This window comes from Nipponia nippon, unplaced genomic scaffold (genome assembly GCF_047370975.1).
Source record: "Nipponia nippon isolate SJK-2023a ecotype South Korea unplaced genomic scaffold, ASM4737097v1 scaffold_37, whole genome shotgun sequence".
Lineage (NCBI taxonomy): Eukaryota > Metazoa > Chordata > Aves > Pelecaniformes > Threskiornithidae > Nipponia > Nipponia nippon.
The window spans coordinates 80,600-95,712 of NW_028262355.1; the positions used below are offsets into that span (position 1 = coordinate 80,600).

Consider the following 15,113-nt stretch of genomic DNA (forward strand, 5'->3'; position numbering starts at 1 on the left):
TATGGGGAGCGCTCTCTGCGGTGAGGTACAGCAAAACTCAACATAAAGATTATTGCAAGACTACAGGCTCGTGTCATGTAGGATTTAAGCTTAAACTTGCTTCCCCTTTGCTTTCTAAATGCCTTCATTTTATAATTACATTTCCTATTTTGTACCCACACCTTAAACATTTTGCTTTGTGCAAATAAAACCCGTTTTCGTTTTAAGCACGTCTGAGGCTTTACGCAGCTCCAAATCAAACCCGATAGGAGAAGCAGAGCACGCAGTGCCCAAGGCACGCAGCCAAGCGCGCGACGCTGGAGACCTCCTGCCTGGCTCAGGTATTATTTAAGCCAGGGAGAGCTTGGGGAGGGAGAAAAGAGAAGGAGGGAGTATTCCCGTTAACCTGCCAGAGTCAGTTTAGGAGCTGATATTATTAACTGCTGCTATTCGGAGGAAGAAATCATCTTGCAGGTGCCACCCGGGCTCCTCCGGCAAAGAGCAGATGGCTAAGAAGCAACACGCGTAACTGAGGGCACGGGTCCAAGCTGGGCAGGCAGCAGCAAAATCCATCATCTTCCCTCACCGAGACAGAGATCCCGCAGCTGCTTTCAAACCAGAGTCAGACACCTGCAGAAATTCCTTAAAAATAGATCATAAGTCACTACATAAAGGGTCTTTCTTCAGAGCCTGTCACTCTCATTTCGCGTGGTGGTAAAAACTGATTTCTGCTTGTTTCCATTTGAGTCCAGCTTTAACACAGACAACTCACTTATTAGGATTAAGTCTCATATGAGACATGGGAAGTGGCACAGAATATGCTCACTGATTGCTGTCGGGGTGTTTTGCTGGGCTGGTGGCATCCGTAGTCCTCTATCCACATCTCCCAGAGGTTCACAGCCAAACGCCGCACCTCCACGGCACAACACCGCTTCACCCTTGCTGCAGCGAGGCCGCTCTCGCCATCCTCGCTGATTTAGCAGGAGATGACAGTCTTGAGATCACACTGCTTGTATTATTGTCCAGAGAACATCAAGACAAAAGCTCTGCCGCGCCGGGGGCTCAGCTGGTCCATCAGGAGTTTCACTGGAATATTTGCAGTCCCAGTTCACAAGCAAAAGCAAGCTGCAGGGGTTCATAGGTGCTGTTACAGGATCCTCCCAAGAAAAAGGAACAATTAAAGCACTAAGGTTTAATATAACAGGCCTGGTTAAACCACTTCAGGTTCAAAGCAGTATAAAATTACATTACAACTATGTGCTTTGAGAGAAACAAACATGATGCCCTAACCCTACAAGGGAGATCTCCCTGGTGCAGAAATACTGAAGTTCAGTGATTTGGTTCATACATGCTTCCTTTTTTTTTTTTTCTTTCAGTCTTCTGCACATATATGTCTTTTTTTTAGGTTCAACATCTGCATCTTCAGCAGAGAAAAGGAAAAAAGAGAAAACTTATTTCCCTCCTGCTAGACGGCAAAGCGATTGCCAGCACGAGACAAAAGACGTGCCATGTTACCCCACAGCTTAGCAGGTCAGGATAGATTATGGGAAGATTATACCTCAGTTCAACTTGTTAACAGGTATGAAATTAAAAGCAGACCTCAGGTTTTCAGGATGCTGCCACACAACATAGGCACGCCTCATTGCTAGGAGCTGGAAACCACCAAGGGCCGCTAAATAAATACAATTCCTTATCTTTATCAAGTTATAAGATCCAGAGGGGTGTTGTAGGTGAAGAGCTGTAACCAGGAGGATTTTTGTACCTGCACAAATGAGAAGGAGGGAGAAGAAGACACAATGGACTGGACAGGTACTACTCAAACTTCCCCTCCAAAAAAATAATAATCTCAGGGCTGAGATCAAACACAACCAACCTTAAATATCAAAATTTTGCTTTGAAGTCAGCACAGGCCACTAAAGGGAAAAGGCAATAAAAGGAATGGAAGGACACCGGAAAATAACTTATGCCTGTGAAAAAAACCCTCCTTGGGCTTGAGCAGCAAGGAGGATGCTCAAGGGCTCGGCCAGGAGCAGGAGACTTGATCAACCCAGCAATTTCTTTGTCATCTACAGGAATTAGACAGAGGGAATGAGGCATAACACACGCCACAAATTAAGCCTTGTATCTGTGGTTTAAAAAAACGAGATTTGGATGTTTTACACAAAACTACAACCGGGTGCAAAGCAAAGGGGCTGCTCCTGCCCAAAATCGCAGGGCTATGAAGCCGAGAGCAGCCCTCGTGCTGCAGAGCCAGCTGGATTTATTACAACCTCGTAATTAAAGGGAGGGCTCGGATAAGGAACCGGCGGTGAAATTCTGACTCCTGAGGAAGCCTCTGAAAAGCATCTCTCCAAGCAGTCAGCAATTGCCCGAAATATCTCCAACCTATTGTTTTAGGGTTGATTACAGCAATGCTATTTCAGCAGCACTGAATGAAGAGCTGCAAGGAGGAATATAATAAGAGCTCGAAGCTTTTATGACTTAACCATAAAATTACTGAATGCAAAATCGCTCCATTAAGGGTAAATAAATTCATTGCCCCCCATCATCCAAGACCATCCCAGCAACCGTCCGCTGAGCAAACCCGGCTTCACGTAAGAAATCCTGCCAGCACCATGTGGTACCGTCCCCTGAAGGGATCAATATTTTAAGCAGTAAGGAGCTGGACTATATTGATCTTTCTATAAGAGCTGAAGCCTGTTTGGGGGCACGCAGGTTGAATATTTGAGCCAAGTTTTGACATAAAATTATTTCAGAAACTGCGGCTCAGGGAGAAAATTTCTTTGCCTTGTTTACTGCAGCAGAACAGATTTGCCTTTCAATTAGCTCTACAATATGCAAGCTGGCATGGCTTGAAATTATCTGGAATATATTCAAAGAGCACAATGAGGGGGGAAAAAAAACCCCTCTATTTACCTATTACCTTTGTTGGGAATGGGGGGAGTGGGCAAACAGAACTGCTGGTAGCCAAAGTCATTTATAGGTTTTGTTTCCCTGACTGCAAGACAGCTAAAGGCACATTATAAAAAAAATTATTTGATAAGGATGCCCATGATACATTTCAATTATCAATGTTTAATGTTTATGGAGTTTAGCAGCTGTGATTTCATACCGAACTGATACATCTGACAGTCAGCTCCAGCGACCAGAGGAAGCAGCTAAATGCCAAAAATACTGAAACAATAAATTTCGTACATAACAACTACAATAAGAGTATTTCGGAGAGACTGCAAGGACAGCGTTATTCAGAGCAACTGCGTGGTGGGAGACCGCTGCTGTGGTACCACTGACTGGAAACCACCAGAACCAGCAAGAAGAAAAATGTAAAGTTTTGACAAAATCCAAGTTAAAAACTTGTTTTAAAGAGTAGTTTGTTATTAATGGAGATCTGCACCAATTAATTCTCTACAGACTGATCTTTACGTAGCCAGTTTCTACAAAGAAGATGAATGGTTTTATAGTACAGAGACATCTTCCATGCTTTACCCGCGGAAGCTGATGATAGATTTACTATCTACACATTTAAGACGGTCCATTTATCACAATCATTTATGTACGTACTAACAAACACATTTCTTAACTGCTGCGTAACATTTCAAACCAAATGATACATTTTCAATTCACTCGAGATAGCGGCGGAGTGCAGCGTACCATGGAACTGATAAAATAAAGCCAGGCGGACCCAAAGTGAGGAGTGCGAGGCTTCATCTTCCAGTGGGAACATACCACGTCTTACCTGGGTTCAAGAACACTAAAAACTATTTTAAAACTGTTTTTTTTCTTAAAGGAACTAGGTAAAAAAATTATCGAAGCCTCAAAACATTCAATTCTTCAGCCCATAAAGTAACTGTGATAGAGAAGCATGAAATAACAGCAGAAGGCAGCTTCTCTGACCCAAAGCCACACCATTCTCAGAAGTTACTCTTGTCACAGTGTGCTGGAAAATACTCAGATCTAAATACTACAGGAGGAAAATAAATGTTTTCTCTTGTTTCTATAATAAAACTCCTCTCGAGAGAAAACATTTTGAAAATTCCCTCTTGCTCTAAAGGTAAATCGCTTACACCCAAGTGAAACAAAACTCGCAAAGATCAAGTCTTGCATGATTATTTTAAGTGGTTTAAATTTCTAGCTTTCACACAGGGTTTAAATTTAAAGCAATGATCCTCCTTTTTTGGGTGATCCTTAATCAACCATTATAAACCAACTTATCTCAAAATGTAAGGAACTATGGAAGAATAATCAATGCTCATTGCGATGAAAACTGAGACATCTCATGAATGTAAAAACTCAGAAAGAACTAAAACGCCTATTACATTTCCCACTGAGTAAGATCCTGTGGAAGCAGCTTTTCCCAAGCTGGTTTATAAAGCCAATTCAAATATACAGTTTATTCACAATCTTTCAACGATGTTGCCCAACTCCTGGATCTGGCCTTTCAAGACAGGAATTTTATGACCAAGGAGGGTGAAGAACTGTCAAAACCCAAAGTGAGCATCTTATTTCATGCAGAGCTGTTGCTGTATACAGTTATCTTCTAGAAACATTAAAATAACAAAAATCTGTCCTTGAAGCATCCCAAACACCGAACTGGAGAAGGTCACTCTGAAAGGCTGAAATAGCTATTTGCACCCTTTTTTTTTTTTCCCCTGGAGGAAGAACAAAAGCTGACAAGTTGCAGTGATGGAAGAGTTTTGTATTCTTAGTGCCCTGGGAAAAAAGACCTCATAACCAAAAGCATGCAAGCAGAGCTGAAAGCATCGCTTTTGAGTTTTTCAGGATGGTGCGGTCTTCGCACCGGTCAATTATTTGCCGTAAATAGATCTTGGCTGGTCTCCAGGTGCTGCAGTGGTTTCTCCCCTCTGTTCCCCGTCCCAGTTATTAATTAGACATTGATTTTAGTGTCGTAGGGTCTAAACTGCAGAGTTAAGTGAGCAGAGAGAAAAAAATGCTACAAGTCTTTAGGAAAATTATGAATGGAGAGGAAAAGGGTATCCCTGCAGCTATGCTAAGACCAGTAGCAAAACTCATGGGGAACTCTCAAGTCGGAGCTTCCCAGACCTCTCCTGGGACCCACAACCGCAGAGCCAGGAGCACCCACTACACTGGGGAGCACGACCACTTGCTTAGTGAGCATAAAACTGCCTTTTGGTGGCCTCTGCCAAATGAAACCACGGCTGTTTCACTGCTCTAGGGCTTTCAGTGCAAGAGGACAGACAGATGGATTTGGCCCTGCAGCTACTTTAAGAAGATAATAAAAGACCTGACCCGTGAGCTGGTTTTTAATTTTCCCCTGTGGCTTAGAGATTGAGGCGCAACTTTTTAACAGTTACTTCCACAAATGCCTTGAAGACTGCAGAGATGGGAGCCAAAGGTGGTGCTGGGTCTTCTAACAGGGCCAGACCCCCAACAGGAGGGCCCAAATCTCCATTCACCCTCCTACACTGGCAGAGAAAAGAGAGAAATTGGTTTCTGTGTTTTTCTTTTTTCCCTTTTTTCCTTCTTTCCCTTTTTTCTTTCTTAAGGAGTCGAGCTCAGCCAGCCAGGGAGATCCCCATTGCCAGTTTTTGCCTGTCCGTGGAGGTCACTGGCCAGCAGAGGTTTTACATGGGCTAAGTGCAGCAGAACCATCTCATGTCGACGCACTGAAGCTGCCACCAATTTTCAGAGGCTCTTTGCAGCTTCACAAGAGATGAGAGCAACTGATAGGCAGCACGCTCCTCCCCAAAAACCAGGACAGGGAGTTTCTCATGGCGTTCAAGATCACGCTTAGCCGACTCTTTACTGAGCGTATTTATAACTCCTTTGTTCCACATAAAAAGGCCGATGGCTATGCTGACATTAGCACAAAGCTGCTTGGCACTAAAACGCAATTGATGCATCTTTAGAATTATTTGCTCGTCATCTTCAGGGCTTATTTATAGTTTACGTTTTCTGATTTATTAGGCCCTAAAAACCTCTTTTGAATTTTGTGTCACAATCAGCAAGAGCCACACCACCCATAACCTTTCCTTTTTAAGATGCAAGAGTTTGAAGCCTAGTATGCTTTGGATCTGCGGTGTGAAAGTCTGCAATAATAATTTACAACCCTTATTTTCTTTCTCTGCAAGTATAATCAAAAAATTTTTGGCTGAAATTGCTATTGCAGCAGGTGTCTGAAGCCAGAAGGAAAAAAAAAAAAAAAAGGAAAGCAAAGCGTACAGTGCAAGGAGCTTTTGTACGGGGAGCTTGAGGCAAGCAGGGAAGAAGTCTTCTAGGGCAATGCTTGCTTTCAGGCAAGATGGGTGTAGAGGATATAGAGCTGTTATTTTGCTACTTGCTTTGCATGGGATCAAAGCTGGATTCCTTTATCTGCCATGCACCAGCATTTTTGGAGGTTTCACCCCAGCAAATTACTTCTCAGGACCATACTGAAAGCACCAGCTGAAACGCTGGACGCAACACAACACAGCCTCCGGCAGCCTCGCTTTGCAGCTCATCGCTTCATAAGAAATCTCTTAGATTTGAGGAACCCAGGACCTAGAGCGAGTTTTGCAAAATGAAAAAAAAATAGAAAAAGGGGAAAAATCTGTCCTGCATACAAACCAACCTAAATAAACCCTGTTTGCCCCGAGAACTCTGGTGGTTTTTTTCTCCCTCCCTCGCCCCAGATAATGAACCTGCTGAGTAAAGCACAACACCGCGCCAAATTCCCAGCACGGTACCTGGATGGGAAGCCAGCTGCACTTATGCGGATAGTCTCCAGCACTCCACAAGCTCTCAGCTGCTGCACCGCTCTCTTCGGATCAAATCTGCAATTATATTTAGGATAGAGATTAACACAGTGAGAATGAACCCGCATCATCAACCCACCTGACAGTGACTCTTTTGGGGACAGGAATTAGCTTCCGAATTGTGGAAAAAAGCTCTGCTCTCATCATTAGTATAGGGGCTGAAGAAAACCATACATCCATGGATAGCTTTTGTCCATGGCCATTCCCTTGCAAACCTCAGTATAACCACAAATCCCATGCCTTGCTTTGGGAACAGGCTGCACAGACGTCGCACGTTTTCTCTTCACGTCACGAGATGTCGTGTTTTTCAAGTGCGCCGGACCTTGCTATTGCCCTACTATCAATGCCAAGCGGTGCTCCTGGGACAAGATGACAATCTGTTGCAATTAGTCTTCACAGCCATAACCTGCCCAGCTACGTAAAGCAACACAATTACGATAAAGAAGAGAACAGGCTACCCCATCACAAGCTGCCTGATGAACCAGACAGGATTACTTCTGCAGCTATAAGGGCAATAACATATTTCCAGAAAGAAATCCAATTCAACAGCAAAATAAATCTGATATATTAACTTCCATATCAAAACTGAGTAATTAACAGGTCCCACAGGTTTGCAGACCGTTAAGTTTACTAAAACAGCAGTGCTCATGTTCCAGACTAAGGGCTTTGGTAGGCGTCATGTGGAAATTCAAGGTATTTCTGCTCTCAGCTGTCCGCCCTCCTCTTCCTAGCAGGCATTATCCCTCATCACTGGCATCTCATTTCCATCAGCAACTTGTGCTGAAAAACTTTGCGCCAACTTCCAGCTGAATACTTGGGCTGTGCTCTCTTTGGCTCCTGGCATGAACCCGCTTTTGGATCGGTCTATCTTTGCACAGAGGGCAGGTACCAGCATCCCCCATCATTTCTCCCTCCTTCCACCCCTGACACCAAATGCACAGAGAGGTCCCAGCTCTCCAGCTCGAGATGCTGGACCCTGGAAGAGGTCAATGGATCAAGCTTGGACTCGTACGATGCAGATGTCCACAGCTGCATTAGGCTTCCAGAACAAGGCTGAGGAACTAAACCTTCTCAGGTACCTGCTTGTCCCTTCCTGAAAGCCCGAAGTATTTATACCCGCAGGTCAAGAGTGCGTGAATAATTCTGCTTCGCCTCTGCTGTGCAAAAGCAGCATAAGAAATAGGCCCCCGCTACTTTGTGCGTTTTTAAATTCCCTGGACCTGTCAAGTCTACAGCAAATTATTCACTACAACACTGCAACCATGATGCAGGGTGGAAAATCAGTCTTGGCTGTCACTCACTTCAAGGAAAAATCCACGAGGGTACCATTTCCATAACAATAAATAATAAACAGGACTGCTAGATGGACGGGGAAGCTTCAGTCCTGGAAGACCCCAGGGCAATGTACGTTGTACACACAGGGAACTTTCCGCAGCGTGACCAAGCCCCGCTCAGCAGGGGTGAAATGCAATCACCAGAGTGGCTGCAGTGATTTATCAGCATGGAAAGCCAAGACCCTCTCTAGTGGAGAGAATACACATTATTATGAGCTCCTTTTCCTTGCCATGGTAGAAGCACCTAGCAACTTGCTTTTGGCCTGGAAACTCAGGTAAGAGATCACAAACCCTGCCTGAAACAGAATTTGGAAGGAAAATTGTCAAAGGTACAAGCTGAAGTCAGGCATTCCCCTCGCACCTCTCTCTTTGAAGTCTTCTCCATGAGGGATCAACCTCAGATGCAGCAAATATCACTTGCATGGTGCCAACGCTTCCTCCAGGCTGACACCCCTCACCTCCCTAAGAAACAAACCTTACCTTGGAACCAAGATGTAAAGTAGGAATGAGAGTAACGTAGGTTGCAAGAGACTTTAGAAGGTCTCTAGTCCAACCTCCTAGGTTTAAAAGCTGGGGCAGCTATGGGGGCAAACCCATAGCTCAAGGCTTTATTCAGTCAAGGGCTGAAAACCTCCAAAGATGGAGGTGGCAAAGCCTCTCTTGGGCAGCCTGCTCCACTGATAGACTGTCCCCAGGGGGGGGATGAAAAAAAAAAAGTTTCCTTATCTTCAATCTGAACCTCTCATGTTAATTTGTGGCCGTTGACTCCTGTCCTCCCACCACACACTGCTGTGAAGAGCACAGCTTCATCATCTTGGTAGCTCCTGTAAGTACTGGGAGGCTGCTATTAGGTCACTTCTCCAGGCTAAACATCTCATTGTAGCAAAAATGTAATGTTCTTGCGAGCTGAAAACTGTTATGGTTTAGGAAGACAAAAAGGTCCGTGTTTTTTCGCTGAACAATGAACATAACACCGAGTGTTCTGCATGCTACAAGATACCACTTCAACGCTAACCCAGAGCAGTGCCTCTGTTGTTTCATTTCATTAATGCCTTCTGGCACTGTGGATTTTTCAGCACAAGTGCCTCTGAAGTGCAGAATCCTTTACAGCCATCCCAGTATTCTCCAGACCCGAGTTTTACATATAAGCAAGTGGACTTTATTCAATTCCTCAAGATGGTGGCAGCACGATCAACACTGACCAAGATTCCCAGACCACAATTTCAATTAAGCAATCCATGATGGGCGAGGAGGGAGATAACCTCTGGCAGAAGAAGCCCCAGTACACGACACCCGAACCACTGCTTCCTGGCTCGTAGATGGGGATGCAACACCACCACCCCAACCCAAAGCACCCTCCTGTTGTTTCCAGCCCACGGTGACTCCTGCAATGCCGCCGCCTGCAGACAGACACCTGCACGCTGCTCCTCCAGAACCATTCTTGTGTCTCCTTTTGTTTGCCCTTTGCTCTCAAAATCCCAAGCTTTGACAACTCTGACATTCGCCAGATGGGGAGCGTCGCATCGGACCGAGTCATCACTCAGACCGCGGGCAGGCACGGGCAGAATTGTCCTGCTGGTATTTGCTACCCATAACACCTTAGAAGTACAACTGGGTTCATTTAGATAATTACTGCACCTTTACAACCAGGAGCTTGCACATTTACAAAACAATATTAACTGCATCCTGAGCATCACATGAAAAACTGAATTGCAAAGTTAAAGGCAAAGAAGTGAAGATGGATGAGCTGAAAGCAGAGCCAAGTAGGGACATGGAGTCTTGGAAACACCCTTTGGAAAGGTGAAGCCATTTCACCATGCAGAGCATCTACCACTTCCACTACAGAAAGTTAGAAAATACTTCTGTGCTTTATCTAAACAAAGCAGTCAAACAAAAAGTGCAATCCTGAATTTCATTTCAATGCATGACCTCTGCAATAGGCAACAAGAGATCGAGGCCCTGAGCATCTCCAGCACCTACAAAATGGTACGTGAAATAGAACCATAGAATCATGGAATCGTTAAGGTTGGAAAAGACCCTTAAGATCATCGAGTCCAACCGTTAACCTGTGCCAAGCCCACCACTAAACCATGTCCTCGAGCACCACGTCTACCTGTCTTTTAAACAGATACAGCAGACCACAGAAACTGCCGTCCCAGCACAGCCAGCCAACATAGCCTTCTCCAGAGCTGTTAACAAATCATCTAATGAATCAGCTAAATATAAGCCAGCTCCTGAATGTCTTCTAACCGTCAATACTGTTCGCTTTGCTGTCTGCAGGGGGAGAAGAGCCAAGCTGGTGAAGCTTTCTGGTTCATACATAGCCACCAGCATGTCACGACCAAGGGTGAGCCTGTTTACGGATGCTTCATCCTCCTTTGCAGGACGCTGTTGGAGCCGTTTCTGCACTCTGAAGTGGCACCGTGCTCACCGGGAGCGCTCAGACTGCATTGGATCAGCTGGAGGGCAATGCCTCCCTGCTTACAGGTCACAGTTATAACTCTGCTTTCTTAAATGTCACCACATGCAGTTTATGCCAGAGCCTTTAGAAGACATCACAGCAAGATCTATGAGGTCCCTGCATACTAATGGCCAAGCTTTCTTGGAGTTACAGGGAACAAAATTGGACAGGAACACATTATCCAAGAGGTCAAAGAAGGCTAACAGCTTTTCGGTTGCAACGTTCACAGCTTGCGATACACCTCTGAACTACAGAGGAAGATCAAGACTGGCTTTTTGCTTCAGCTGTTCACTCACCTGGAAACCTGCCTGAAGTTGATAAAAGTCACGTCTTTACTTTTTTCACATTGATTCTGGAAGCACCAAGACATTTTTGTTCATTTTACAAGCACACCGCTTATCTCCACTTTTTAATTTCTTTCTCTGCTACTTTTTACTATTTAGTACTATAACCATTTAAATCAAAGCAATTCTAAGATGAAATTGTACAAAGACCCTATTATTGCAAAGCAAGGATGCTCAGTGTTAGCAGAGTATATCTACGAATTACTAGGACGTGCATTAGTCTTCGTTTCAGGGGCACAAAAACCACACAATGAAACCCAGGAGAAGTGACTCCAGCAGACTACGGGGACCTTCCAGTTAGGGGAACAGCATCACAAGAGGGGCAATCTCTTTAGCAACAGGAAAAGTCCCAACCGCCCTCTGTTGCTATAATGCCAAACACGTTTGCTCATCTGAAAGCCCACTTACTTAAAAGGGAGCTTCTCGTCGTTTGGCTTGATGCAACGCACATAGTGCGGGGTCGTGGCATCCAGAGTCTCCATGAGCAAATGCAGCGAGTTGCGGAACTGAAAGACAAAACCAGTCGTTTTGAGGAGGGATGAAGGTGCTGTACCACACGCCCAAGTTGGCAGGCAAGAAGCCACCTGCGGTGCCAGCCTCTGGATGTGACATAGCGTGAACCTCCCCGTCAGCCCAGCTCATGCAGGAGCAATTCAGAGGAGACACTGATGGCTTGAGGGCTTCCAGCTCAATGATGTACAACAGCAATAAGTGTTTGTTTGGGGCTTTATCCAGTTGGGTCTTGAAAATCTCCAAAGGTGGAGAAAGCACAGCCTCTCTGGGCCCCTGTTGCACTGCTTGACTGCCCACACAGGGGAAAAAATGCTCTTTTTCTCAAGTTGTTTCAATTTATGAGCACCATAGTACATTGGGATACAGTCCGGTGAAGCCCAGAGTGGCCTCCACCCTCCTTAGACCATGTCTCAACTCCTTCCAGTCAAAACTACTTGAGCCTGCTCTTCCAAAGACACTGCTAGGAGATGTCCAAAATGCAACAGCCAAACTGTTCCCATCCTCAACATGGGTCATGGAAAGGTCTTCCCACTTCCCCCCACAATAACTTTTTACTTATCTCTGCTTCAAACTGAAGAAACAAGATCTGAACTGTAAAAATGTATCTGGATTCACTTGCCCCATTCCCCTACCGTCAACTGATTCGCTCATGTCATACGTTACCTGGTGCCCCACTGTTTTCTTGTGCTCCTTATTGGCAGCTTTGATCACTGGCCTGGCAGAACGGACGCTGATTTTGGATGTTCCCTTTCCCATGGAAGCGGTGGGTGCAGCATCCTTCTCATCTTGGAATAAGTCTGCTACCATTTGATACTAGAACGAAAGACAACATATCTGAGTACTTCTGGCCCTGCTCTTTGCTGAATGAACCCATCCAAGTCACATCGTTCTGGTCATTTTTTCCTCATCTTAAAGCAAGAAGGGGAAAAAAGGGGAATAAAGTGAAATCAAGAAGCATTGCCTACATAACCCACGTCAGCAGGACCATGGGCCATTCTGTTTTGTAGTTCATCAAACCTTGAAATATGCACATTAAATCAAACAAGTGAAAAAAGAGGATGGCTAGCTGAAAGGCTACATCACTGACATGTTGTTCAAGGCACAAAACCTCCTGAACGTGAAGTGACTCTTGCTCCCAGGCTTCGTTTTGAGCTACTCATTCAGTCCCGATGGCAGCAGGGATGCTGCCCACACAGCATATCCCACAGGAATGGGGTCTCCACATGAGGACAGGCAGCAACCTGCTCTCACCACAGCCACGGAGCCACCCCTGGCTTTTCCAAACAATTAAGAGACACCAGCACTTCCTCACTAATTACCTGCATTTCAGCGCAAACGAGCAAGGCGACAGCAGGACCGCCATTCGGCAGCCCTGAAAGCACCACATTTAGCTCCTCAGATCTCTGAAGTCTGGGGTTTCTGGCAAGCCAGCAGCAACCTTTCTGCTTCATAAACAGCAGAACAGGTGAGCTGGCAAACGCAGTTAACGCTATTTTTATTTTTTTTTAAGGGGCAGGGTGTTCAAATTTGCATTAGGCTGGGGAACTTGAATACTAAGTCGCAATAAATCTGGTCTGTTTAGCAGAGCCGTTAAATTTTCACATCTTGAATCCAGCTATGCACCCACACTGGTTTCCACCACAGCTGTGCTTACATTCAAACAGTAAATTCTTAAATGTAAGAACCACTGTCACCAGGTGGGATTTCACTTATCACCGGCAACACTGCCAAAGCACCCGCGATGCCGCCCCAGCAGCACGGACATCACCAGCAACGCCCGCTCTGGAGCATCCATGGGAGAGGGCACCAGCATCACGCTTCCCTTGTCCATGGCACACCATGCCCAACACGTCCACACGAAAACACCGAGACGAGGCAGCGGGACACTGCATGGTGCTCTTCCCTCCATCCCAGGCTCCTCTGAAAGCCGAGCTTGGGTGTATTTCTAATAAGATCCCAAGAAGAGTGCAGGGGTTTACCACTTTATGGACATTAATGGACAGCCCCGTGCCGTAAAGGGCTGCCTGGCTCTCTGTCACATCCCTGGACTGAGACAGGAGTATTTCCAGCCCCGGTCCTGCAGGTTGTTCGCACAGCTTGCTAGCATGACAGCCTCAACACCACTGTGGAAATGAAACTGTTTGCATTACGTTAGGAAATGGCTTGCAGGGTCCAAGACAGCGCCTGCTACGGATCTGCTTCATACTCACAGCTTTTCATAGAATCATAGGATCGTCTAGGTTGGAAAAAACCTTTAAGACCATCAAAGTCCAACTGTTAACCCAGGACTGCCAAGCCCACCACTAAACCATGTCCCTAAGCACCACATCTCACGGGCTTTTAAATACCTCCAGGGATGGGGACTCAACCACTTCCCTGGGCAGCCTGTGCAGCTCACTCAACTCCTACAAGAATAAAGTCTTGCACCTTCTTTGCCTAACCCTCTGTCCCAAAAAAAGACACCCTGACAGCTGTTGCACTTTGATGACATGGCACTGTCACGGGTGCTTTGCCTCCTGCAAACACGGGCTGTTTGGGTGGCAGGTGCTTGATGCTGGAAGACATCCACCACAGGCTCCGCTTTACTGTCTCACGCCTGACAATGCGGTGACACCCCCCCGGCTGTCATTTCAGATTTCAAAATATCTTCTCAACGGATAGCTGGGAGTGCCATCGACCCCTCCATCCGCTTGCTATTAATAAAGAGTGCTTGCTCCTGCACAAACGCTCGACAAGAATCTCAGAGGTGAGCTTTCAGCTTGCTTAAAGCAACACTGGCGTAACTGGGACCGTCTGTGGCAGCCCAGGATCTATTCCATGGATGCTGGGGGTAAGTGAGAAGGACGGATCCCTCCTTTCCAACGGGCAGAGTCGAAACCATCGGTGCATTATTTGTAATTATAGAGAACTGGAATATAATATCTTAACAGCATGCCCATATGCTTTCAATCAGTATTCAAATCGGTTTCCATAATTCAAAGAACATCAGCCCTCAAATGTTTTAGCTGACCAGCGCTAACAAACCTAATTAGCTGCTTTATAAAGTCTCTTTCACCACCTTGTTGACAGCAGTAATTGCATTCTAATTAGCAGAAGGCAATTCTGCCTTGGTGGGAGCGCTTCGTCAGCAACGCACTTGCTGACGGAGAGGTCTTTAAGTCCTCGCCGTGTTAAATTGACAGCGTTCCCCCTTGCCCTGTGTATCACCTTAGTGGGAATGCAAAGAGGAACACAGGCCTGATCCCGAGTACAGGACAATCTCCTCGTGGCACAGCCTTTTGCAGCACAAATTTAAGTTTTAGTCAAATTAGCACGTTTGAGTGGCAGACTCACCATTGCCACTGCTGCTTTTTTTGGTTCAGAGAAACCGGGTTGATTTTTACAGCAAAAGAAAAACAAATTTATTTGTTTATACCCATGGAGGGCACATGGCAGGTGACAGGCAACAAAAAAATCAGGATAAACGAATGTGCTGGCGAACAGGGTTAGGGAAAGCAGAAGCAGAAGATCAGGTTGTGGAGGCTTTGCAGGAGGAGGGTGAGGATGTTCCCACCAAGGGAAGCATTGCTCTTCCTCCCAGGACAGCACAGCGTCGGCACGGGCTGATGGCACCCACCGCTCCCACACCTTTAAAGAAATGGCTCAAAGGCAGAAGTTCATCAAAACATCACCCAAAGCTTCTCAGAGCTGAGAGCGTTTGAGAATGTTT

The 15,113-nt window shown here is 45.7% G+C and overlaps 1 protein-coding gene across 3 annotated transcripts in view; it reads right to left on the minus strand.

The window, feature by feature from the left end:
• The window catches only part of MYO5B (myosin VB), a 153,808-nt gene that overhangs the window by 53,514 nt on the left and 85,181 nt on the right, over positions 1–15,113 (minus strand). For all 3 annotated transcript variants that reach the window (XM_087772767.1, XM_087772768.1, XM_087772769.1), the window contains exons 15-17: positions 12,068–12,217; positions 11,300–11,397; positions 6,684–6,770 (exon numbers count right to left, since the gene is read on the minus strand). In XM_087772767.1, coding sequence (XP_087628893.1) covers positions 6,684–6,770; positions 11,300–11,397; positions 12,068–12,217 — 335 coding nt within the window. The remainder of the gene's footprint in view (positions 1–6,683; positions 6,771–11,299; positions 11,398–12,067; positions 12,218–15,113) is intronic.